General features: G+C 48.4%; 2 protein-coding genes across 5 annotated transcripts; both read right to left on the reverse strand.

Annotated features, from left to right (window-relative positions):
* Nucleotides 1–201: 201 nt before the first annotated feature.
* On the reverse strand, nt 202–3,174 carry cdca7a (cell division cycle associated 7a). Its single transcript, XM_053877549.1, has 10 exons — nt 3,090–3,174; nt 2,380–2,517; nt 2,170–2,289; nt 1,712–1,918; nt 1,564–1,638; nt 1,316–1,495; nt 919–1,047; nt 696–845; nt 492–628; nt 202–424 (listed from the first exon to the last, which is right to left on the reverse strand). Exons 1-10 carry the CDS (start codon nt 3,108–3,110, stop codon nt 391–393), a joined length of 1,191 nt encoding a protein of 396 aa, XP_053733524.1. The 5' UTR covers nt 3,111–3,174; the 3' UTR covers nt 202–390.
* A 637-nt stretch (nt 3,175–3,811) lies between these two features.
* Nucleotides 3,812–25,083, reverse strand: map3k20a (mitogen-activated protein kinase kinase kinase 20a). Of its 4 annotated transcripts, XM_053877963.1 has the most exons (20): nt 24,938–25,083; nt 23,008–23,189; nt 22,619–22,706; nt 20,048–20,149; nt 19,218–19,283; nt 19,104–19,132; nt 17,460–17,597; nt 17,035–17,121; nt 15,662–15,736; nt 15,488–15,594; nt 12,862–12,997; nt 9,695–9,739; nt 8,381–8,411; nt 8,173–8,300; nt 8,040–8,102; nt 7,889–7,978; nt 5,199–5,315; nt 5,060–5,134; nt 4,845–4,995; nt 3,812–4,781 (listed from the first exon to the last, which is right to left on the reverse strand). In XM_053877963.1, the coding sequence occupies exons 2-20, from the start codon at nt 23,158–23,160 to the stop codon at nt 4,087–4,089; spliced, it is 2,376 nt and encodes a 791-aa protein (XP_053733938.1). In that variant the 5' UTR covers nt 23,161–23,189; nt 24,938–25,083; the 3' UTR covers nt 3,812–4,086. The 4 variants fall into 4 exon arrangements, 3 of the variants coding, with proteins under 3 accessions (XP_053733938.1, XP_053733936.1, XP_053733937.1); XM_053877961.1 differs by having other exon boundaries at nt 3,812–4,995; XM_053877962.1 differs by having other exon boundaries at nt 3,812–4,995; nt 24,851–24,973.
* Between the last annotated feature and the right edge of the window lie 1,363 nt (nt 25,084–26,446).

The following is a 26,446-nucleotide window of genomic DNA, read 5'->3' on the forward strand; positions in this document are numbered from 1 at the left end:
TGATTTACAGGTACCAGATTCCCATTAGAGTGTTAATTGTTTCCACACCATTAGTGGCAGTTATCTAATGAAGGAGATTTCAGCCGCGCGGCAGTATATCACCGTGTGAGTGTCGGGGGGGGGGGGAGGCCGAGACATGACCTTAATACCTGGATATCCCTAGTCACAGCAGAGACAGGTGAAAAGCAACGTCAGTTTAATGTACACAAGGCACTAAAGCAGCGTCTCCAGAGCTACACATTTACAACCGTGGCGTGGAGCCAACAAAGCAACCAAACTACAGGACGCTAGTCACAATGTACAGTATGAACAATGCTAACTCAGCAGGAGGAAGGTCTCCGACGTGCAGATCCGTCAGAGGGACTGGGACTCGGGGTCCGGGGCCACGCATCACAGGCCGCTCTCTTCCAGCTCTTTCTTCAAGCTGTGGAGGAGAAGACGGAGGTCAGAGGTGCGTCCCCCACTTGGACCCGCTTCCCCACCGGAAGTACCTCTTCAGATAGGAGTGCACGTTGTCGTATCCGTGGAACTTGGCCAGGTAGACCAGGACTCCAGTGGCGCAGCGGCCGTCGCGCGCCCGGCAGAAGCTGCAGTTGCAGATCCCCCTGCAGGGCGGGCAGTGCCAGTCCTGAGAGCAGCGGGAAGGAGAGAGTCAGGTGGCCGCGCCACCAGCTGGAGGGCGCTTCGAAACTCACCGGGTTGAGCAGAGCGTCTCGGACCTCCTCGCCGTAGCGGTTGCGGAGACAGGGCCCGCAGAACTGGCCCCTCACGCCGACACAGTCAGGGTTACGACAGCAGGTTTTGGTGTCGACGGTCTTCTGCCGGCACTGGTGGCAAGTCGATCCCTGAGAGAAAGAGTTGGATGATGCAGTCGCGGGTGGAGACGCCCGTGCGTGCAGGGTGGTTCCGGGGCCTCACCGTGGAGCTGTTGTAGACCTTCTCCTTCACGTAGGTGCAGATGCCCAGCAGCTCCGCCTCCGTGATGTCCTCCACGGGACGCACCACGTGAGCGATGGCCTTGGATCCTGGGACTGAGCGGCGGCGAGGCTGCGGAGGGAGCAAATCACTGGGGTCAGCGCGAGGCTATAAACAGTGCGAGACTCAGAAGAGCAAGAGTGCGAGGCTAACAAGAGCAAGAGTGCGAGGCTAACAAGAGCAAGAGTGCGAGGCTAACAAGAGCAAGAGCGCGAGGCTAACAAGAGCAAGAGCGCGAGGCTAAGAAGAGCAAGAGCGCGAGGCTAAGAAGAGCAAGAGCGCAGGGCTAACAAGGGTTCAAGGCTAGCAAGGGCGAGGGCCGACGGCGACTTGGACTCACTGCATCGTCAACTTCTTCGTAGTAGCGGCTCCTGCGGACCAGGCTGAACTTGTCCTCGGACTCCTCTTCTGATGTCGGGCTGGGGGGTCCGTCCACCATGGTGCGGGAGCGCGTGTGCACGCGGGACGAACGCTCGGGGTTCCGCCTCAGAGCAGCCAGAGACCTGCGAGGAGCTCGAGGCTGGAGACACGAGCCACCGTCAACACTCCAGCCTGACGTTCACACGTGGCCACGCAACGCTTCAATACCGTGGACGGCGTGGAGGACGTCCTCCTTGGGATGAGGCCTGGAACTTTGTTCAGCTCTGCCATCAGCTTCGCCAGCTGCAGGTGAGAGAACAGAGCCAAGTTAGCAACAGTCGGGCGCCGCTGCGGCAGGGTGAGAGAAGCTGCGCACCATTTCCTTGTTCTCCTTGATGTTCAGAGCTCTCTTCAACATGAAGTTCTCTTCGTCCTCCTCGTCCTCCTGGGAGCTGCTGGACGGAGGTTTGGCCAGAGGTTCTGACGCTGGCCTCTTCTTGCCGACCTTCTTGGAGGGAAACACCAGGGCGACCTTGAGGGCGCTGGATTTACGGCCGCGCCTCGGAGGCTCGGGGTCTACGTTCTGAGGGACCATAGAGACCGTCAGTCACAGACACACGTGATGATCCGAGTCAGTCAACAGCTCCAAACACTGAGGTTTCCTGAGACCGTAGAATCCGAGTGTCTTCAGTGATAAACATCCTGAGACCAACAGCAGTGAAACCTGAGCCACCAGTCAACGGCGACAGGCTCAAACATGTTTGGGTCGACACGTTTCTCTTCCGTCCTCCGCATCACGCCGTTGTCCTTCTACAGAGACCAGCCTTGACTCACCATGGCCTCCATCTGACTGTTGATGCTCTCCTCGAACCCGCTGCAGGAGTCCTCCTCGGAAGTGACCTCCACCACCGCGGGCTTCTGCGGGAGCCGCTTGGCCGCCCTCAGGTTGCTCTTCTGCCCACGACATTAAAAAAATAAAAGCCAGATCAGTGGCTGCCTCCGCAGGATTATATTTCCGGACGCCAGTTATTATCTTGTCATTACAGTGTTAGCGAAGCCTCCGTCAGAGCCGAAGCTGTCGCAGCTGTCGTCGGAGCAGGACGAGGACGAGGTTTCCATGGGAACCAGGGCGACACTGCGGAAGCTCCTCAGACTCATCCGTGTGGTCGGAGGCCGGACTGTCTGAAATAACAGGCCAGAAAGTGAGTTCAAGAGCCCACCAGCAAAACATTTAGGAATACTATTTAGGATTATCATTATGTTCAATTGTTCATTAGAGCTCGTTGTTCCAAAGCACTTTCCGAGTTGGTGGGCTCCTCACTGACCTTGGAGGATTCTGCGGAGTGTTGGACACACCCTTCCTCACCGCACAATCACAACACAAAGTACTACAAACCACACCAGCGCGCACGCGCGCACAAAGGCAGAGCTGAGAGTGTCCGCATGAGACGCCTTTTTAAAGTGTTTATCTCAAGATAAGTATCTCAAACCCATTGTAAAGTAAGGCCTGAAAAGTTGGCTGCAACACGTCATAACACCAATAATACAGTAGTAAACACTACTAATAAAAGTAATAAAACCTAATAATAAAGTAATAAACACCACGCATGCGTCGAAATAAAACATTAACAGTATATTTGTCAGAAGTCAGGAGCAAAGTTCGACTGCGAGTGAATGACTGTCGGTTCTGTACAAAGTCAGGGGATAAAACGAACCTTTTAAAGGTCTTTTTTTTAATGCAGATGTTAGTTTACCTTGGAGCGAGTTGCAGGCATCGTTTCTGTCTCAGGGGTCCGACACGAGAAGAGCAACTTGTGGAGTCTGCAGGAGAAGCAGCGAACAATGACGAGCGCGGAGGAAACTCGCCGACTCCTCAGTTCATTTCCCGCGCCACCACAAGTCCTGGAAGCTGCATAAACTTCCGCTGCTCAATAACGCGATAACCGCCATAGTTCGAATAACAACTGTTTGCACGTGTATCTTTGAATTGTAATCCAGAGCTACTGCATTTTAGGACTTTAGATTTAAGTCCGCGAAAACATTTATTACCGTTGAATGTATGTTGTATCTTCCAGGACGTTTTCCGTGGCGCGAACTTTTTCTCCATACAAATTTGCATGGATGGCGCGTAAAGTGGGTTTTCCCTCCAATACTTTGACCAGGTCAAAGTCCTCCACCGTCACCCAGATGTTGTGTTTATGGGCCGTCCGTTAGCTTGAACTTCAGTTGATGGAGGAAACGTGTCGCCGCGCGCCGAGATTCAGGAAGTTTGATAAGAGTCGAGTAGAAACGGTCTTCGTGTTTGTGCCGTGCGCGAGCGCGTGTGTCCCGACTTCCTGTTGGGATTTTTTAAAAACGATTTCTCTTCAGGAATCGTTGACCAACGGTGTGGAGCTCCTTCTGCAGCCTGCTGCTGCTCAACAATGATTTCAGGCTGCACATTTGTTTGCATTTTTAATACATTTCTTGTAGCACATGCAACATACCGATATGAATGTGAAATGAAAACAATTTCTTTTTGTGACATGAAAGCACAGATGTATAAAATATAAAAACCACAGCCATATTTTCACTAACTCCTGTTAAACTTTGTCAGAGATTTAAAATCTTCTTCTTCTGATCCCTGAGTCTCAGTGTTTGGATGTTTGAGCAGTTCAATAAATAAAAACAGCTTCAGATATTTATATTAAATAGTGACATCATCTCAAGGTAAAATGTTTTGTAAAAGCGGCTGGTTGTGTATGAAGACGGTCATGTTCTGGCACCGGCACCGCGGCCTCCTCGCCCTCCCCTCCTGGGTCGCCCCCTGAGCGGCTTGATGTCCGGTCGCTGCGGCCGTTTCTGACGCTCCACTCTGATCCAGCCGCCGTCTCCCACTTTGGCTTCCTGTCTTTCCACGCTGGCGTTTTCCGTCACCGACTGGATCCCTGGGATCATGAGCGGCCGGTTCTGCTGCGGAGCGCTGTAGCTGTTGGAGCGAGGCCTTGCGGGCTGCCGGGGGGTTCTGCTGGTTCGACCCTGAGCGTGGCCGCCTCGGCCCGCCCCGCCCCTCTGCGGAGCCGGGCTGCAGCTGAAGTAGTTGAGCTTGCGGCGGTCGAAGGTGGCGCCGGCGCTGAGCGGCCGGTCCTTCTCGTAGGTGCTCTCTGAAGTGGTGCTGGACGGGCTGCTGCCCTTGGAGCCCAGGTGCAGTGGCGAGAGCTTGCTGCAGAGGCTCAGCGTTGGGGAGGAGGAGCGCGAGTCTGACCAGGGAGAATGGGGCGAGGTCCTGGGGGAGCGCCGCACCGCGGCGGCGTAAGAGGACTCTGGGCGGCTCCTGTGGGCGTCCAGGAACTCGGGCAGTGTTCGCGCTTCAGACGGGCTCAAGGTGTGGGCGCCCGGCGACGGCTGCGATTCCTGACTCATCATCTGTCGCTGCCTGACGTTGTACATCCACCAGGGGTCGACCTCTGGGAGGAGAGCACAGAGCGTGAGTCGGGAGCAGGTTCTGGGGCTTGAAACGTCCCCCTCACCTTTGGAGTTGGACCTGCTCCTCCTCCACTCCATGTTGGCTGGCTCGGTCTCGATGAGCAGCTCCACCTCCTTGATCACATCCTGCCCACCGGAGAGGCTCCACGTCACCGAGCAGCTGTGCTTGGTGGACTTGGGTGACTTGACGTCATTCTGAGGTTCATGAAGAGCACCGCCGGTTACACCTGCTCACACCAACCGCCGCGGCACGACTGACCTCATAGTTGACAGTGAATTCCACCTTCTGGTCCGGCTGAATCCCCACGATCCACTTGTTCATCACGAACGGAGGCTGGAAGGAAAGCAGCGTGTCAGAGTCGCGGTGGCAGCACAAGTTGGCTGAGAGCCGGCGGCACCTTGGTCATACGGAGGACTTCCACGTCCTGTCTGTTGGTGCTGAAGACCACGTCTTTGATGTAGGTCACGGCCACGTCGTCGCCGTCCAGCTCCATGAACGTCTTCCACTTGCAGTCCTGAGGGAATAGAAATACTACCTTGAATATCAGCGAATCACTGTCACGTGTCGACTGCTAGCTGGGGTCACGGGGGCAGCGGTCGCAGCTAAGAGGCCCACACTTCCTTGTGTTTTCTCCCTCAGCACCTGATCAATTGTATCATTTTCTTCTTGAAAAGTGTATTGACACTACCGCTGCTACTAGCAATCTCACCGGTACATGAAGCAGTAGTCATTATTTCCACAAGGCACATTCTGTAGAATGGCACAAGTTTCTCTTCAACCAAGACACATTTGAGCTGAGAGGAAACCAGCTTGGGATCCCACAGTTGACAACTCCTGCTCAAAATAAAAGAGTCATGAAGAAGAAACAGAGAGAGTGGGTGTAACAATCCCTCCGGATAAATAAAGCGTTTGTGATTCTGAGAAAATGCTGGTCCACACCTTCATCCGTATGACTGCAACGTACCAACAGAAGGTAGCTTTGCTCATCGTGTTCACGTCACAGCGCCACCAGCAGGCCTGGTTCCAGCTCTACGAAGCTTTATTGGTTTTGGTCCAAGTTCCAGTTGAGATGATTTTTCATTCAGGAACAGGACGTACTAGAAAATTTGAATGGTCCCTCCCACCCAGTGTCACGTCACTCGTTTTCACGCCATGGAAGAGGAGAAGGTCATTGTGGAGGAGCAGAGTCGGACCCTTTGCTACGACACGGCTCGCGGCGTTGCAAACCACCGCGGGACTGAATGAACTGATGCCGCCTGCCACTTCCCCACATTAAGCTGCTACTAGTGCGAGTCCAGCTACATGGCCAGGAGAAAGTTTGGAGCCGTTTTCATGAGAACCAAACCTAACAAATCAGACACCAGGAGCCTCAGCCTGGCCCCTCCCCCCTGCATACCGAATGCTGACTTAGCAATAATGATGGCATGGAAGCCCCAGAGCCGGGCCACGGGGTCACGGCTCCGCCACACTGGGTCCCCGGCTCGGGCCCATCCATTGTGTGGTGATCACAGGAGGAGGACATCAGAGGAGTGGCGCTAGCTAGCACCCTCTTCGACATCAGCCCCCTCCCCTCACCCCCCGACACCAGCCCTGGACGGTCACATCGGGGCTCCCAGGACGGCGGCGGTCTAATCACCGCAGTAGAAACAATGTGTGGTAATGATGCCGGGGCCCGAGTGCGTCTAATGGCGGCTCATACATAATTCAGCACCTTTCACTTGGCTGCACGGTGATATCCTCATTAGCAGGGAACCCTCAGTGGCTGTCAGATGGTGGCCGCTCAATCGCAGGCCCTCATTTTGTCTTTGAGAAGTGCAGCTGCTTCCATGACATCGCCAGCAAAGAGGGGCGCAGCAGAAGAAGAAGAAGAAGAAGAAAAAAATGCAGTGTGGGTTTGTTTTATTTAGTGCAAAAAAAAAACCTTCCAGTTTGTAAAAACAAGGCTGACACGGAACCTGACACCAAAATAATTAGCTCTCATTTTCTCAGCCTCCTGTTTCCTTCTCCCCGCTGTGTTTTCTACCCACTAAACCACCACATGTCAGAAGAAATAGGAGGCAATTAGCCGGCTCGCTTCAGCCTTGCCGAACACACTGAAAGAGGACTATTTATGATGGGACAATGAACAGCTGAAAGATTAAATAACGTTTGCCTTTTAAAAAGAAAATGACTTCTGGCTAAATGGGCTATTTTTGATCCGATTCAAACGGCGGTGGAGAGCCTCCATTTCTCCGTGGTTTGAGACGCTAACAAAGGGGCCGCCGGCGCGTCTGTCTGGTCTCAGGAGGGTCCGGCGACGCTGGCCGTGGCCAGTGCACATGCTGAACCCTCCACGCCAAGCTTGACCGATACGACAGTGCTTCCTCACTGAATGTGGGATTTGAAATGAATGATGAGCGTAGCATACAGTCTGTAGCCTCGCTGCTCTCTCTCAGCCTCAGGAAGCTGCGGGCTTTAGCTAACACGCTAACAGTCCCTGTCTCCATAGCCATTAAACTAGAGCCCGTGTGAGGATGGTAGAAAATACAGTGCGAATGAGCGGATATTGTTTTCGTATGAGCCAGAAAAAGCTACTTAGCTTAGCATTAGCACACATCCTCCTTCAGGGATCACTGTCAGTTTGACACTTTGGGATGCAGTTAGTGAAGTTAGCATGAGCTAAACCACAGCACGGTGTTGCATGTTTCAAAGCCCTAAAATAGCATGTGCGCACCAGTTAGCATGTTAGCATGCTTGCATCTATAACCCCTGAACTTTACACGGACTGATAATCGCAGGTTTTCCTTGCTAACTCATGCAAACTGAGTGACCCTGCTGGTGTTTCATTTGTGAGCTGGTTTGTTCCAGGTGATTTTGGCTGACAGTCAGAGCACGTGAGCTCAGTATCCTAGCATCGCTCTGTGTTTGAGCTACGTGTCAGGTGTGAATCCTGAGTTCGTGTGAGTGTTCAAGTCCATCCTGTGGTGTCATTTTAGGCCAGCAGGAGGAGCTCTCAGTACTGTGCAAAGTTTTGACCAAGGTGACCTCATGGGCCCGGGCTGTAATTCTGCTGTGTCGTATGAACTCACTCAAGAGTCCAGGACTTACACTTGTTCCCGTCCCAGGCTTCCAGTGGTAGCCGAAAACCAGCTCCAAGTTAACCGTCTTACAAGAGGCCATTTTCCTCTCCAGCTCTTCCTGCAGAGAGAGCAAAGCATGTCACATCTGAGGAGCTCCAGCTGAACACTGAGCTCCCTACCTTCAGCAGGGGTGGGAAGTGGACCAGACCCAGATAGTCATGGATCAGCTTCTCGATCTCCCCCTGCCCGAGAGAGAGAGAAAACCAGGATGAACGCGGGGTCTGACACGTGCAACGGTCCTCGCCAGCTCACCTTGAGGTGCAGGGCGTGACCTTTAGACTTAACCCCCATGTCACGCATGTCCCTCTCTGTGAGCAGCAGCAGCATCTTCCCAGTGATGTGATTCTCTCGGAACAGGTCTGCGTACAGCTGCATGTCTCCTGTCACACCAGAGCAAGAGCAAGAGCAAGGCAGGCGTTGAAAAGCAGGCCAGCCATCAAAGACCAACTCGGCCACCAACCTGCTCCGAACAGTTGCTGCATCCAGAAATACTGGGGAAGGAAACAGACTCATCAGAACCCAGGCAGAAATCACTGAGACACGACGCAGCTCTGAGCTTTCATCAGTGTCCAAAGTCTTCAGTTTCAGACACTTGTGTTTTCCTCTCAGGAGACGTCATTTAACTAGTACTCCACCTTATTATGGGGTAGCGACTTTTCGTGATGTTCTGTGACCTCATTTTATTCACTGAAATAACAGGCACTCTGTCAACCAGAGACATGAGTCTCAGCATGTGACTTTCACTTTTAGATGTATCTATGAGTCAAAACTTCAGTCTTCCTCGTAACACTTTCTCCTTGACTCACGCACACTTTTGTGCTTTTTTGAACTAACTTCCCAGACTCGTGTGGGCCACAGAACTGGACCGGTCCTGGCACCCAGGCCTCGAGTTTGACACGTGGAACCTCCACTGTGAAGCTTGCAGCTTCGGCCCGAGGCTTCTTTAAAACCTCCAACCTGGACAAATGATGTCACCAACACTGACGTACCTGGGAAGATCTTTTTCTTTTCTCCTACAGCAATTTCGAGAATTTTATTAAAATAACACTGCTAATTTCAAAACTTCTTTCCTCTAAATATCATGATCAAATATACAGAAGCTTCGCCTCAGTTATTTTCTGCCCATAGTTCTCTGGTGGGTTGCGACCCAAAAGTGGATCACAGACTTGTTTTCAATAGAAAGTTTTAGACTATGGGAGGAAACCAGAGTGCCTAACGGAAACCGATGCAATGAGGAGGGCATACAATATTATTTTCCCCCTAAATCATGTTATTTTAAATATCTCCTTTACATATATATATATATATATATACACACACACACACACAGTATATACATGTGAGGTTTACAAATACATCTAAATAGATATTCAAAAATGATGTAATATATAAAATATATATCGGATGTTACTTATATTTATATTTGTTTATCTATTCCTTCTTTTTTTTGAGTTGTTATTATGATAATTCTCCTTTTTTTATCCAATTTTTAAAAAAGGTTTACAAATACATCTAGATAAATATTTAAAAAATATGTAATATATAAAATATATATTGGATGTTACTTATATTTATATTTTTTTATCTTTTCCTTCTTCTTTTTTTTCCTTCTCTATATTTTCATATTCCTCACTTAATCCTAATGGCGGCTCAAAAAGTCCGGGTTCAGACCTCCCGACTCAGAGGTCAAAGGTCAAAGAGAGTTGCTCCACCTTCTGGTTTAGCCGGCAGTTTGTGCAGTTTTAAAGTGAGAGAAAGTTGAAAGCAGACTGACCACATGCTCTTCTGTCCAGGAGTAGATGTCCAGGGTGGGCAGCAGCTGCAGGGACATGAAGGAGAGTTTGACTGAGGAAATGTCAAATGAGAGCGGTGTAAACAAGCGTCCTGTCATCTGGCCTCAGGCCTCTCTTTCATGTGCTTATTGTGCTGAGCGATTAAGACGCTCGGCCTCCTAATGGTGGAACAGAGGCGTCCGTCTGACCGCGCTAACGTGTTCGCTGTGAATGATAAATCATTTACTGCTCATTAAGTGTAATCATGCAGAAACTCACCAGCCAAAATAAAGATTTCATCATTGTGAGACTGGCGTGTAATGGCAGAACAAGATTGCGCGCGGAAAATTGGAGAAAAGACGAGTGAATGAGTAATCCTCCTTCACTGTCTTCTCCTTCAGACGCCGCCGCCGCCGCCGCACATGTCAGCGCCGACCGTCGCCGCATAAAAGAGCCAGCCGAGGTTTCCGCCTCCTCCAGAGCTGGAGCAGGAAGTAAACAGATTCCGAATCCCGCCGCCTGCCAAACTAGCTCTGGCTGATACTTAGCCTCACTTTTGGAGACAAAAACACATTTGGCTGGTTTGTGAAAATCCAGTGGCAGAAGTCATGTGGACTGTTTTTGTCACGTCTATAAGTGAGGAAGCAGGCCACTCACTGCTGCCCCCGTGTGGAACTCTGGACGACGCGAACCTAAAAAGTCCAGTCCTTGCAACATGAAGCCACCAGACTTGAAACAACACCATGAAACAAGATGTTGGACAGCCATGACTTGTCAGGCTTGGGAGAAATTTGAGCTGTTCTGGTCGAGAGAAGCGGTCGAACGACTCTTTCGGAAAGTGTTCAAGAGTGTAAACTGGGGATGCTCCGATCGATCGGTCACTGATCATCATCGGCCGATCACTTCCTGTCACTGCCGATCACAACAACTGGTCACGTGTGACAGCTGGCGCTCTGATGAAGTCCCGCCGGTTGTGATGCGTCCGCTCCTCCATCCCTGCTGCTCACTCAGCAGCAGCATGTCTGCTGTGGAACTTTCAATCCCTCATGTGACGTTAACATCCTGCAGCACACGCACGGGAAAATGTTGTGCCAGGAAGTGCTTTCAAATTAAACACGCCATTTTAAAGCTCCAGCACTTGACGGCGCGCAGTGAGTTTTAGGGGCTCGTGAAAGTGAGGCCGCTGGTTCCTCAACAGCAGGCTGTTAGCGCAGCTGACGCTTAGCAACACCCGCCGGTCCGAGGGTGACATTCGGAACGCTAAGCTAATTGGCCAGGAAATAGGTGGATGAGCAGCCTTTCTCAGGTGTTCTTTACGCAGAGACGGAAAGGACCGGATCCGTCGGCGCCTGAATCTGAAACTTGGACACTTTCATAAATGCAGTGCTCTCTGTCTCTGAGTCCCGCTACAAGCGGCCGGTATGTAAGTATTTCACGGACACAGCAAAGTCTCTAGAGATTCAGCTGCAACGTCTCGCATCGAATGAAATGTTTTTCAGTTGTCCTTTTTACAGTTGTCCTGTTTTTGCTACCTTGAAGAGGTATATAAAAACATGTCTGAATTAAAATGATTTAATGGAAGGACCCATCATGTTATTACAAATTCATTGTCAGTCCATGTGATCAGTAGCGTGGATCGGTATTGGTGATCGGCCATCCGTAGCGTAAACAAACTCAACAGTTACAACCAAGAGCTGCACAATTTGCAGCAAAATATCATGTCCACATTATTAAGATCAACAGATTCACGGCTCCACCCTAGTCAACCTACTGATCCACCATTTTTGAATGACTTCAGCAGGGGACAGACGACTTCCAGGACATGTTGGTGAGGAGACCAGGAGAAGGACTGTCGCAACTCTCTTGTCACGCTCGCGTGCAGATTCAAACACTGATGAGAGAATGACTTCACAAACACACGGCTCCAAATAAAACTGAACGTTCTCGAGTATTCTGCTCGTGATTCAAGTCCAAGCTGCAGCACTCCACTGCATCCAGAACAAAATTGGCCAATCTGAATGTCAGCAAAATGTCACTTAACATAAAAGGCGGCCTCATCGCAGCCTGCCAGCATTATCCTCCCAGCATGGGACTATACATCCAGCACATTAGGCATACAGTACGCCACTTCCATAATGACCAGAGATGGCGGGGTAGAGGGATATTATGTAGGTTTCCGCGCTTCATTTAGACCTGAATGGACCTTGTGGAGCAGAGTGGGGTCAGAGAGGAAGCAGGCGTAATATTGCAACTGATTATTAAGAGGCCAGATAGAGAAGTTCCAGCTACTCCATGTGGACACAGGTGCGCTCTTAACTTTGGAAGGAAAACTACACAGGAGAAAACTAGAGCTAAATCACAATTCAAACTTCAGCAGCTTCACACAACTGGATCCTTGACTAGTCACACCTCCATCACCAGCCAACATGGGTCGTCGTCTTCATTCATTCATTGTTGGCCCAACTCCGTCTCCAGCCTTCATCACATGACCCTCTGACAGACTCAGTGGTGCTGCACTCACTCTCAGTGACGGTTTACTGCATCAACCATTGCTCCTTATCTTTGCCTGAATTCTGTTGCATTGTGACTCACTGCAGAGCAAATCTATGGATTCTGAAAGTCAAAGTTCTGCCCTCTCTGCAGTCATTCTGCTATGTTTTATTCATTTTATTTTAAACATTTCGATTTTTTTTTGGTCGGGTGGAGAGGACCCGACCAAAAAAAAAAACTACAGCTGAATTTTGAAAAAATATTTTTTTTGAATCATCCCAAAGAGAAAATGCAAATAAGAGACCAAATTGAAGATCAAAGCATTTCTTTTTTGGGCTTTCATTTATTTTTGCCCGAGAACGCTGGCAGGCGTTGAGACGTTTCAAGAAAATTACGTCACACACTGCTCAAACTAGGCTCTCGCTTCAAGCTCAATATAGAATCAATAATGGTATCACAGTGTCCCGCAGTTGCGTTAAAATCCTGACAATGAACGTCACTTCTCCAATCAGCTTTAGCATCACGACCCCAAGCAACGCAAAAGTTGCAGCTAAAATGACTTCATGCTACGACCTCAGTCTCCTGTTTCATTGATTCACTTCAGGCCACAACAAGATGTGCTGTCCTGCAGACGCACACGTGAGTGGAGCCTGTTGTCCGAGGCTGAAGGTGAACTCACCGGGCTGTTGGACTGCTCGATGAGCTTGCGCTCCCACATCTTCAGTCGCCGCTCTCTCTCTTTCAGCTCCTGCTCTTTGGTGCTCAGGTCTCTCTCCAGCTTCTTCAGCCGCTCGAGTGTGGCTTCAATCTCACACCTGCAACAACACGGCCATGTCAGAAACAAACGAGGACAAGAGCTGCAGATGTTCACTCCATCTTCAGCTTCTCTGGACCCTGGGGTCTTCAGTCAGGTGGTATCTTTGAGAGAGTGAGCTCGGTCACCCAGGAGAGACTTGTATTAGATCTATATCTAGGAAGCCAATTGAGCTGCGTGTGTGGCTGGGCGGAGACCTGACCCTGGACCTGCTGCAAAGATCACATCTAAGTTCTCACCCAGAAGAGCTGGATGAGTGTACGGTAATTACACTCATTAAGAAGGATGTTTTCCGAAAAGGTTCCTCTGTGTGCAGGTGATCTTGGGTCCACTTCCCTGCCGGTACTTCCATCTTTGACCAACAGATGGTGCTGCATCAACTCACAAGTGGATGAACTCTTTTCAGGAAGTATGAAAGAAACACCAAACTCCCTACAGCCCCGCCTCCTCCACCGACTCTTCCAACCTCAATCACTCCTATTCTTACTCGACTTCCCTCGTAATTTCTGCCCTCTTTCCTGTCAGTCCATCGCAGCGTTCCACATCCTCTCACTTTCATTCATGCATCTGCCGTCATTCATCATCGCAGTATAGCTTGGCAGAAAGAAGTGGCACACCATTTTCAGGTCCAAAAACCTTCTTACACACGTCAAATATTTCATATAGAAATGTTGATTTCACACTATACATGAGACTTTCTGTCCAAACTGCAGTAATAAACCATGTCCTGATGAAACCCGGGACCTTCTGTGTGATGTGCGCCATTAACCCTTTCATGGCTGTAGAGATGCATTTGTAACAATTTCATGGCTGTGGAATTATTAAAATAAGCTGTGAGACAGTGGCATTTCCAATATCTGGATGTACCTCATCATCACTGCGCCTTTCTGACAGAATAAACGTTTTTTTCAGCTTTATAACACGTTAATAACTCTAGCATCATATGAAGGATGACACTGAGATGATGACCTTGGACTATTCTACCCATCAACAATAACAAGTGTCATTCTTCAGTTTCCTGCAATTTTTCCTGTCAGTTTTTAGACCTGAAACTGGAGCTACAGTGGCCTCATGGTTCTGAGTGAGAGTCAAATAAACACAATGACTCGCTCCAAACTTGTTTTCCAACACGCTCCCTCCTGACTGTCAGTGAACTCATCACGACCGTGTGAATTTCAAATTCAGTCTCGCAGATGGTTATTGTACTGGGAAGGCCAGGTGACACAAGAGGCTTGACCGACCAGGTGCGTCAGGGCTGCGTTTGGGTGGTTCCACACAGGGTTTCCGACAAAAAAAAAAAAATGGATCACAGCCAATAAAGAAGTGTCATTTACTGAATTGGTGACAATTAAAAAGCAAATTTTTAATCATGGGAAGTCAACCGACCTCCAACCCAAGCTGTCCTCAGGAGGTGCGTCTCTTCTTATGTCCAGCCGGACTTGAGTTCCACAAGCAACACGGTTCACATCAGAAGGTTCTTTCTGGATTTTTCCACGAACAACACGGCGAAAACCGTCACGTTCAAGTCCACCTCCATGATCCGTTTGTTTCAACGTTTCCACTTCATTTTAATAGCTTTGATGAGATGAGATTTCATTTTTAAAGAGGTCATCATTTAGTTCTCATTTAAGCCGTCGTGCTGCGCTACGCTAGTTCAAATGTAACGGAAACCCTGCTACAGCAGGAGAGCTGGGAGCTACTGTACTCTCAGACACTATTTACATTTTCTAGATCAGATAAACCTTACAAGAGTTACAGCCGTTAGAAATGATCTCCAGATGGTGAAAGATGCTGAAAATGAATGCCAGCAGTAGCAATCATTAGCACAGCAAACCAAACACACCGCTAAATAGCATCGACTAAACAACAAACTTCCTCCAGCTGTGTCAAGGCCTGCGACGTCGGAACACAATGACACTCCAAAGACGAGTCAGAGAGACCATCCCGCCGCCTGTCTAAACTCTTGAGATCAAAAAGTTGAGCGCATCTGTTCCACGTTTACGCTTCCCGCTCTCCACCTTGAGATCGGACCCTCTTGCCCAACAAATGGCTGCCTGGACAAGACGTCGGCGCCCGACTTCAGAGGGAAAACCTTGCAGCACAAGACAATCCCTGCTGAGAGGCAGACGGAGAATAAAGTCGCAGCTGAGACTCAGGCTGTGCTGAACATCAGCAAACCTCCAGCTGCTCCTGCAGCCCAATTAAACACTTCTACTTGAAAAAGATGGTGATTATTTTTAGGGCCCTATGGGTAAAGAGAGGAAGTATATCCAGATGGATGATTCTTCTGGGATTTTCATGCCTTTATGGAGCTAATCATTAAAGATCTATATGCACATTTTCAACTCCATTTTCTGATTCAGGGCCCCATCAGCCACATTTCCCCGCCATTCTCTGAAAACAGTTGCGCGTTTTCTTAGGCTGGAGCCGCAAACTGCCGAGAGAAAGAGATATAAATATGTCTTGGCGTCCTGCAGAATGCTCGCATTACCTCCATTCAGCTTTGCTCTGAAGGAAGGAGTTGCACTGTTGAGAGAGCTGGCTGTCGCGCGCCATGGACTCCAGCGTGGAGAGGATCTGCCTGAACACCGGCCGCTCCTACATCGACAGGAAGCCGTCGTCAGTTAGATGAAAACACTTATGAGGCGGATGAGTATCAACCTACTTTTGGTTCGGTCCTCCAGCATTTGCTCATGAGCTCGCCGAAGCGGACAGGGCAGCCTCTGGGGATGGTTAAGCGCTGCAGGCAGGCACATTGTCAAGTTAGACCTCAACCAAGAGAAGCCTTCAAATCATGGCAGCAGTCGAACGGGACCAAGATCCATCCAAACATTAGCTGTTACAGCTAGTCTGCTCGTGTCTATTAAAAGTGAGGTGAGGCTTAAATTGTGTCCCATTTCTCACCATAACACTAGCACTTAACAGTAGCACTTGGTTATGAGCGCCCTCCCCTATGAAGCGAAGTGATTGACATGACGTCACGTGATGATGTCACGCGTAAAGACAGCATGTCATTGGCTGCCATGCTGTTTTGTTTCCTGCATGTCCAGTGTTGGAGACGTTTTGGAAATGACAGCGCCAACGTTTTTGCAACCTCTTGCATTGGCACTGATAATCTCACTTGGTTTGGGAACCAACGGAGAACAAATGGACGGAGCTGAAGCCGGCTTCACTGCTATGTTGCGGTGATAGATGTGTTCAATGTATGAAGATGTTAACGTTAGCCTGGATGCTAACCCACTGTTGTTTGTGAAGAAGAAATAAAAACATACTGTTGTACATACAAGTTGTATTGTTCATGCTGTGGGACACCGTCGACCATTTGGTGTGATACCAGAGAAAGTCAGAAACGGAAGAGTAGTCCTCGTGGCTAACATGTCCCTGTTGTCCTGTCCAACATTGTTTTGAAATAAAGCACTTTGGTCTCCTGGAAATCTCTCCACACTTCATCTTCCCACTTGGTTTCAAGTCAGCTCCAGAGCTGCCTGGGTTTGAAGGGATCATCTCAAGTGGTGAACGGCGAGTACACGACACTTACACATGAATACGCAAAACCCAGAGTGAGGGTGAGAAATGGGACACAGCCTATCTACCACTTTCACCAACGCTAACAATGAAAAAGTTTTGTTCATTTAATTCAGTTAAGTCACCAATAAAGCCATTAGAGATGGACTCTTCCTCACTCAGTAAGATCTCCACGTCATGTGCTGTTCTAGGAGCTACAGAGATGAATCAGCGCCTTCACTTTTCATCACTCCACAGTCTCTCTGGCTTCTTGCTCCCTTCTCAATTCTACTCAGTGACCAAGCTGCTCCTCAAGTCATGCACCGGAGTTTAGCGTTTCATTTTAAAACTCTCAGAGAAGCAAATGTCTGATTCGATAATCTCGCCTGTTGTTGCCACAGCAACACCTCCACCTGTCCGGATCTTCCCCGAGTCACTTCTCATTCACGCCATCCATGAACTACTCCTAGTCGCAGACTCACTGTTACAGAGATCAAGGCGAGATCAGGAGTGTTGTGAGTGAAAGAGTCGCACCTCATTCTTCTCCACCACCAGCCAGGCCACCTGCAACCCTTCCAGGCCTTTAAAAGGAATCTCACGAGTCAGCATCTCCCACAGAACCTTAAAGAAAGGAAGACAAATTTGACACGTTTAAAATAATAACTCAATTAGTGCCGTGTCTTTTATCACAGGTGTTCGGGCTGAAATGAGTGCAACTGAACTAAAGAGTCACAGTTGTTCCCACATAATCCTTACTGTGGAAACATAAACAAAAATCACAGCACAGCAATTTGTTCTCCAGAGAGTCAATATTGACTGTGTTCATCACTGACCCTGGCGGCAGTTATCAACCCATATGTATCCGTGTGCGTGCAGACACAGCACATAAAGCAGAGTCAAGAGCGTGATGTTCTCTTCAGGAGTCAGCTGCTCAGACGTCGTGTCGTGATGCCACTCACCACACCGTAGGAGAAGGTGTCGCAAGTCTCAGACACAGGCAAACTCTGGATGACCTCAGGAGCCATCCAGGGAAAGGTGCCCACCAAGGACATGTGCGTTGTGTGCGTCAGAAACTTGGACGCCCCGAAATCACAGATCTGTGGCGAGAAATCAAAAAACCTTCCGTGAGAAACTCAAAACTAACTAACTAACTTTGTTAATTCAGTCAGTTAGTAATTTCTAAAAAGCAGTTTTGGTACTAAGTCATATAGTGTGGGTCCATCTGACTTAACATTTTAAAAATAAATAAATAGATAAACCACCTTCCTCTCTCAATTTCAATTCAATTTTGGGATTTGATCTCCTTAATTCATGATAATATTTTAGGATGTTCATGGAGAAGTACAGAGAAGGTCAGAAGGAGCTGCATTGTGTCTTTGTGGACCTGGAGAAAGTGTGTGACAGAGTGCCAAGAGAAGAGTTGTGGTATTGTATGAGGAAGTCTGGAGTGGCAGAGCAGTATGTTGGAGTGGTGCAGGACATGTGTGGCAGGTGTAAGACAGTGGTGAGGTGTGCTGCAGGTGTAACAGAGGAGTTCAAGGTGGAGGTGGGACTGCAAGGCTCAGCTCTGAGCCCCTTGGCCATGGTGATGGACAGGTTGACAGATGAGGTTGGACAAGAAGCCCCTTGGACCATGATGTTTGCAGATGACATTGTGATCTGTGGTGAGAGCAGGGAGCAAGTGGAAGTTAAGCTAGAGAGGTGGAGGTTTGCCTTAGAATGGAGAGGAATGAAGGTTAGTTGCAGTGAGATGGAATCCATGTGTGTGAATGAGAGGGAGCCAAGTGGACAGGTGAAGTTACAGGATGCAGAGATAAAGAAGGTGGGGGGTTTGAAGTACTGAGGCTCAACTGTCCAGGGCCATGGAGAGTGTGAGAAAGAGGTGAAGAAGCGGGTGCAGGCAGGATGGAAACATTGGAGAAAAGTGTCAGGTGTGATGTGTGACAGAAGGGTGTCAGCAAGGATGAAAGGGAAAGTGTCCAAAAGGGTGGTGAGGCCAGCAATGTTGTATGGTTTGGAAACAGTGGCACTGAGGAAAAGACAGGAGGCAGAGCTGGAGGCAGCAGAGACGAAGATGCTTTGTTTATCTCTGTGAGTGAGCAGGATGATGATAGGATCAGGAAGCAGTAGATCAGAGGGACAGCACATGTGCTCAGGTGTTTAGGAGACCAAGTCAGAGAGGCTAGATGGAGATGGTTTGGACATGTACAGAGTAGGTAGGAAGATGTTGAGATGTTGGAACTGCCAGACAGAAGGTGGAGAGGAAGGCCACAGAGGAGATTGATGGAGGTGGTGAAGGAGGACATGAGGTTTGTAGGTTTGAGAGAAGAGGAAGCAGAGGACAGGGTGAGATGGAGGAAGATGAGCCGCTGTGGCCACCACTGAAGGGAGAAGCCCAAAGAAAAAGGAGAAGAATAAATAGTTGTGACATAAGTTATTGAAGAAGCATTTAAATGTTAAAATCTATTGTTGAGCCAAAGTTGTTTTCTAGATCTTTTCAGCTGTTTTCAGGAGGATTTTCACCTCAAATGTAAGTTTAACTGTTGCCTGAGGGCTAAAATCTTTCTTCTCATCTGACAGCTGAAGATTCCAGCAAGACTCACCTTTAGGACTCTGTCGCCGCCGAGGACAACTAGAAGGAAAAACATCCACAACACGAGTCAATATTCTGGGTCATGAATATCAATCAATGCCAAGGCACGATGAAAAGTAGTCACCATTTTTGGACTTCAGATCTCGGTGGATCACCTTCACTGGAGCTTCGGAGTGCAAGTAGTGCATTCCTGGAGGGAACACAGAGACAGATCTTCACACGAACAACCCTCACAGTTGGGAAGGAGTGTGACACCTGTGCTGTCCTGAACTCCTGATTCTGGTTTTCAACATGATAAACGTGGCGTCACAGAGTGGCTCTGTCACCGATTTCAGCGAGTCATTGAGAGTTGAAATAGTAATAGCTCAGTGAAGGTTATGCAACAGAGCTGTTTGTTCAATTGCAAGCATCATAGCTTCATAACAGACAAACAGTTGAAAAAAAAGTTTCAGGGTGGCTAAGTTCTGGCTTCTAAGTGATTATGATTTGGTGGGGTTCTGCAGGTTCCTTCTAAACATTCCCCAGTAAAGAAAGTGGCCGCATCCGGTCACGTGACCAGCTTTGCTTAAAACAGCCGGATACCGGTCATGTTACATCATGTTGGCAATAAAGTTGATTCTAATTCCGATGTGGAATACGAAGGTTAGCTGAGGTCTCAGCTATTGGGTTCTTCTTTGTGGCTCCCTATGTGCTACAGGCGCTTTGTGACGCTACTGCCACCTGCAGTCCGATTGCACTCATTGCACGCAGAATATCATTAACACATTATACCTGTAAAATAAGTGAAGGGCAATGTTTTTTGAGCATGTTTAAAATAAACCCGAACTATACCAGGGATAATAATATTTAGGCTTATGTAAAAGTTTGATACACCTGATAAAGCAAAATGTATGAACTGAGACGTCAAGCAGGGACACAGCTGGAGGTCTATCCCAGGCACATCTTCAGGTTTACCTCTGGCGATCTCCACCGCCCAAGTCATGATGTGATCCATGTCCATTTCTTCACTGGCATCACTGGACAGGTAATCGTAGAGCGATCCTCCGCTGGCGTATTCTGCGAGACGACAAGCGTCAGTGGGACACACCACACACACAGAGCTCCATAATAGCAGGATGTAATTGGCCCGATTGACCTGTGCCATGGCTCAGTCTATCACCATCATAAAACCTGGAGGATCCTCGGGCCGCAGACTGGCGTGTTGGCCGAGCAAACATTTACGCTTGTAAACACAGTCTCATGGAGAGATTAAAATTAAAACATCTGTTGACTGGAGGTGATTCCCGTTGATGACCTCATCTCCTCAGTCACCCACCTGGGAGAACGATTCGAGCGCCAATTTAAGTCAGGAGCATCCCAACATTGATCATCTCCAAGCTCCGCCCCCAGTAGCCCATCCTGCGCTCACTCCAATGGTTCTCAGTTTCCCACAGAATCCAACACAGATCTCCCTTCTGAGCACCCGAGCGTGCTGCTGCACACCACCGCAGCAAGAGGACCCTCTTATGACGACAGTTACTTACAATAGCTTGAGTGAAATTGTCGTTTTTTTCAAAATGTGTTATTCACTTAATAACACGGTAACTCTAAAATCACACAAATAATGACAGTGAGGTGATGAACTAGAACTATTCCACTTGCTCAGGATAACAAAAGTTCACTCTTGGACTTCAGTTCTTCAGTTTTTCAGCCAGTAGACCAGGTGTTTTCAGCTGCTGTGCTGGCACTGGATCAGCCCCTGAACTGCAGGTTCCGAGTGAAACTCGGGTGAAACACTGCTAACCAGCCTTCTGACCCAAACAACGACACTTTACTACAGTAATGACAGTCATACAAGCGCAAAGCCCTGACTCCCCACCTTCAGACAGTGTTTGATAAACCATGCAGGTGTTACAGTTAAAACGCACTTGCCAAATCCGGTTGATGTTTTCATTTTGGCCCATTTTGGTATTTCACACTGAGAGAGGAGTAGACTCTGTACTGTAAAACCACAGCAGCAAACCACAGCGCTCCCAGCCAGCTGCCAGTCGCTTCACTGCCCAGCCTGTCCTGCAGGTGTTACTGCAGCAGCAGCAGCAGCAGCAACATGGCGAACACATGACCAAACTTGACCAGGTCAGTCTGACCTTGAAGCTACTTCAGCACTTGCATTCCTTCGATCATCACCCAGGTAAACACTAGAGGGAGACCTGAGCACATGGAGCCATAAAGACGCCCAGAACGGAGCGGTCATGCGAGCGCGGGTCACTGCTGCCATAAACATTTATGAGTGGTTTCCTCTCGCGGGAAGTCTGGATGAAATATAACAGGCCATTTCCAATTGCAGATAATAATTATGTCCACAGCTTAATCGCTGCGCCGAGATAACGAATATGAGTCACATCATGTGAGAGAGTGGATGCCAGGGGAGCAGCTCCAGCAAGACTGAGCGAGAGCAGACCTCCGCCGTGCAGCCACATTAGGGTTCATTTCCATGGCCAACTTCAAGTATTTCAGCAATTTAATTTGACGCTTGAAATAAGCAACAGACATTCAAGTGTGAATTTCAGCATTTTCTACTGAAATCCAGGCAAAGAAGTCAAACAGCGAGGCTTCATGGGAAAGCACAGCTCGACCCTCCACGATAACGTATCAGAGACCTTTGGTCCAGGAGCCTTGTGACTCCAGGTTTGTATATTTAGCATATGTTGACAACCAGGGACCATCGCGCCATAAGGTGGAAGAAATCGAGTCTTAAATTCATCTTATTCTACATCACTAAAACAAAACAACGCTAGGACAGAATGCAATTACAACAACATACAACAACTAACAACATTTAACACTTAAAACATGTGATTTGACTATATATTGTACCGTTTCTGAAAAGATTCTCAGTAGAAATCACAAATGTCAGAATAAGCAGTTAAAATCAAATGTGGGTAAAATAAACACAGGCACTTAACTATTATTCACTCGTTTTGAGGGACACAAAATAACACTAAGTGCCTGCCTGCTCTGACGTCACGAGGCCCGGGGCAGATCCAGAGGGCGGCTTGGAATCACAAACCTGCTCATGGTTTTCCCATTTATTTCTAGTACTTCCACACACGTGACCAGCTTGGGTCAGGTGTGTGACTTAGTAAAACACCATAGACAATCCAATAACTGAAAAAAAAGGAATTTCATGTGTTACTGGGGAACAAATGTGGATTCACCAACGGTTTGGCTTTATTATTCATTCATTGCTATGCCTGCTTGGCACTACTGCCACCTGCAGGCTAATTGAGCAAATTGCAGTCAGAATATATTCAACACGAATTATATAGATAAAATAAATGGAGGGCAGTAATATTGAAATCACAGTTTGTGTGAGAATGGCTCAGTGGAGATGATAAAAAATTGTAATAATAATAATAATAACAATTGGGTGAAATATTCATTTAAAAAAAGGCATCCCAAAAATGCACGCTATGATCTGTAGTGGGAGGATGAACTGAATAACAGAACTAAAAATGTGTGTTTATCGTCTCGGCCGTGTCGTACCTGTGACGATTCCGTAGTTTGGGGATTCCAAAATGGCGCCATAAAACTGGATGATGTTCCGATGGCTGAGCACACTGAGGATTTCCGCCTGAAGGTGAGGCACATTCAAGTATTAAACTGCTGTCTGAGGTGAAACACAGGGCCCAGTCAGTTCCTTATTCATGAGGAAGACAACATGAACAGTAACATTCCTCTGGCAGCGCCATGAAACATAACACTGAGTGTATTCTGACAGCAAGTCCAAACCAAGACCTCAGATTTACCGGTGACTTTCTAGACTCCCTCCTGTTTCTCCTCCTGTGGGCGTATAATCACCACGTGTTGTGGAGCCACCACGTCCCACTAATTACGGTGGCAGCAACTGAGATAATTAAAAGCGGGACTCTCACCTCGCTCTCGATCTTCAGCAGCTTCTTCACCGCCACCTCTCGGTCCTGAGAGGTCCACCTGGCTCGGTACACGCTCCCGAAACTGCCGCCGCCACAGTGCTCAAAGAACTGGATGTCGTCGAATCGGATCTGGACGAAGTTGGGCGACATCATCCTGGTGTGACGGGCAGCCGAGTCGGCTTCTGGAGAGCCAAAGCAGACGTTAGGATTTATTTTATTCCACATCGTCCTCTGTGCTGTTCGGCGACCGCAGCTCTCTCGAGGGCGATGGAATGATGGGCATGCGAGGATGATGCACACAGGCCACAATGAGGCCTCACGCGGCGCACACAAGTATTGTTGTTCATCAGCGACTCATTTATTTCCCACTGCCGAGTCCAAAGACCAGGAAGGGGCCACACTCACGTAAAACCTTTGACACCAGCTGATCCTTCTCTTCATCTGTGCTCGCAGTATAAACGATCCTCAAAAACATCGGCGTTAAAAGCATCTGTAAGTGAATAATTGCCGGAATGTCTTCCATCAAATGGTGTCACTGTCAGCCACCAGGTGCCCCCCCCGCACCGGAGCAATTATGGCTTTTAAAAAGCCTGTAACCTGGCTCAAGCTTCGCAGGAAGTGCCTCCATTGTCACAGAGGGGAGCCGTCTGATCTCATGCCACACTCAAGCCGCGCACCACTCAGCGCCACCCGTCCACTCGCGGCCGCTCTGCAACACTTTCCGCAGCAAACATGCTCGCTGCAGCAAGGAGCTCCATCCAAACGGCTGCAATGTTTTCGCATCTCCACACCGAGATATTTCCCGGCTCAGCTGTAGACCACGCTTCCTACTGTCTTCTAGAGCTCGCCAGAGACAAGCTGAGGAGCCTGGAAACTAGTCACATGACCGAGGCCTCATTTAAATCAGAAAACTTTATTAATCCCAAGGGAAATTGTGTTCGTAACATGCGCTGTACACAACATATGACAATAAATTAAAAAGAAATATTAATTTAATTTATTCATAATTTAGAGAAGCACGTGAGCCCACAAATTCTGACAGACGCTGGATGTTTACCATCCAGAGAAGCTTGAGGCTGGATATCTCATGGAAGTAATGCAACTCGCTTCAACGGACGAGTCTCCGGCCTGTTGCCAGGGGCACCGCCGCATGTCACGGCTTACTTTTCCAAAGAGTACTGAGTAGTTTGATTACATTTCTCGAGTGACTGGCCCAACACTGCGTATCACCACTAACTATCCCGGGCTCTTCATGACAACCCGACACCTGGGGAGGGATTGGAGCAGGAGAGGAGGCAAATAAAGAACGGCTATTCCCAGCACCTGAACAAGTCAAACCACGAACTGAGAGGGACGTTTCTGTGAGCGAAAACAGTGGAAATGTTGGACGTCTCAGGGACAGCTGAAGTAAAGCCTCACCAACAACGTGTCCTGGGTCCGCCCCATGGCCTCCTCCCAGCTGACCTCAGCCCAGTCACCGCCACTATCTTCTCTCCATCCAGAGTCCCACTCTGAGTCTCTCCCTGGACCTGAACCACCCCTTCCATTCATGAGGTCAAGCAATGCGACAGTAGGAACAATGACCAAACTGTCTCTTTGGTTCAGCTCGTCCTTCTCTGACAGAACAGCCAGTCGATTTTTACGCTCCACTACATGGAACACTGCGAGTTGTATCAACGCTCCGGACGCTTTTGTAACACACTGAAAAGCAAAACAATTCATTGACTTAACCTCGTCGTCTCTCCACGTTTATCAGCTCAAAACTGTTAGCAGCCAAAGTGAAACCAGCCCAGAGGAATGTATTGCATGAACAAACAGAGCATGGTGTTTTGATAAAACACACCGTTCACGAACTCTTCTCGCGACTGAAGCACACACAAGTGTGTGGATGAAGTGGCGTCTCCCCACCGGACTCTCCCGCCCTACTCACCCACATGAAGCGGCGACGTGTTCGGCTTCAAATCTGCAGGTTCGACTCGCAGACAGCCTCGGAGGTGCCCGCGAGGACCAAGTTCCGGGAAGTCTTGTGACGTTTGTCAGTTCCCCAGCGGTTTGGCTGGTTACACAACTTTTGCCAGCCGACTTCTTTTCCCGCAGAGACACGCCACTGCCGTGACAACAGTGGCCCCTAGTGGCGAATGCCGGGATCGCAACGTTTTTGGGAAAAAAAATATTAATTAAATGACGTTAAAATGATGTCCAAAAAAATGCAAGAGCTCCTCATAACAATCAAACTGAATTCCCTTTTGGGGAATTATGGTTGGAATTTCTACTAATAAAAAAACATTCTAAAGTCTAAATTCTGACTTAGACTTAGACTTAGACTTAGACTGGACTTTATTGATCCCTTTGCGATGGCTCCCTCCAGGACATTTACATTTCCAGCAGCAATAGAGGCAAGACAGGGCATGCAGTCAGGAAGAGCACCACACAGAAAAAAAAATTAAATTAAACTAGATGTATTCTGTGTAGGTGTAATCGAGTATATTGTTGAATCTGTGGGTGAAGTGAACAGTTTCCTACTTGACTGGATATCCAAGAAAGAATCGTGGAGGAGAAGATGATCGACTTGTGTTTGGACGTCATTGTGACTTCTCTGAAGGAGTCTGCTCCGTTGACAGTTTCACAAAACTATCTTGCCGTCCTGCAGGGGAAGTTACATAAGTTTTGTAGAAACAACCCTTTCAGCCTCTTCCTTTCATTGTTCCCACTCCTTTTCTTTGAAGACGTATCCCAGATCCTCAGGTTGTGAATCACAGTTGTACATATGACCAAACAGATGCTGTTATTTCCTGAGACGTTACCGCAGATCCCCAAGAGTTTAGGAGGAGAATGTTTCCAATGATTTCTGAGGCCGACTGGGTTTGAGGCTTTGTTCACGACACTGTCTGCAGGTTGTAACTCGTATCCTGAACATGTCCAGTCGCTGTTGCAGAGGGCAGAGTTAGAGAGACTCATGTTTAGCATTTCCTGTCATGACTGTCTAAGACTGTTGGATCAGACAGACTAACTGGTGGGAAGAAGCTCCCGCGTGACGCCTTTGACATCGGGTTATTGAAAATGGGAATACTATTTGTAAACAAACCTTCAGAACGCCACCAAAATCAAATGATTTGTGCATGTCCCCATCTCCAAACAGCACTGAAACTTTAATTGAAATACATGATTCCGTCTTGGGACCTCACACACTTCAAAATGGGCAATTCAGAATGGCATCAGCCCACTGCCTGCTGTTGAGGAGTTACTTGAAGCACTCTACTGTTTGGGCTACTAGAGGGTCGTGTTGATCCAGGTTTGAATCCCTGTTCTAGTGTAACGGACTAAATGACATGTAGTAATAATAATAATAATAATAATAACAATAATAATAATAATGGTACTCTCCGATGACAGCGACAGATGGTGTCAGCAGCATTAAGGTAGGAATTACAAAGGGAAC

This window comes from Synchiropus splendidus, chromosome 10 (genome assembly GCF_027744825.2).
Source record: "Synchiropus splendidus isolate RoL2022-P1 chromosome 10, RoL_Sspl_1.0, whole genome shotgun sequence".
Taxonomy (NCBI): domain Eukaryota; kingdom Metazoa; phylum Chordata; class Actinopteri; order Syngnathiformes; family Callionymidae; genus Synchiropus; species Synchiropus splendidus.

Bases quoted from the DNA above. Each gene is read 5' to 3' on its own strand.
- map3k20a (XM_053877961.1), bottom strand. From the start codon at position 23,160: ATGATGTCGCCCAACTTCGTCCAGATCCGATTCGACGACATCCAGTTC. The intron at 20,150-22,618 runs GTACGACACGGC...GTCGTCTCGCAG, and splicing joins AAACTACGGAATCGTCACAG to AATACGCCAGCGGAGGATCG. The intron at 17,122-17,459 runs GTGAGTGGCATC...CCTTTCTTTAAG, and splicing joins ACACCTTCTCCTACGGTGTG to GTTCTGTGGGAGATGCTGAC.
- cdca7a (XM_053877549.1), bottom strand. From the start codon at position 3,110: ATGCCTGCAACTCGCTCCAAG. The intron at 1,639-1,711 runs GTGCGCAGCTTC...TCTCACCTGCAG, and splicing joins TCAAGGAGAACAAGGAAATG to CTGGCGAAGCTGATGGCAGA. The intron at 629-695 runs GTGAGTTTCGAA...CGCTGCTCTCAG, and splicing joins GAGACGCTCTGCTCAACCCG to GACTGGCACTGCCCGCCCTG.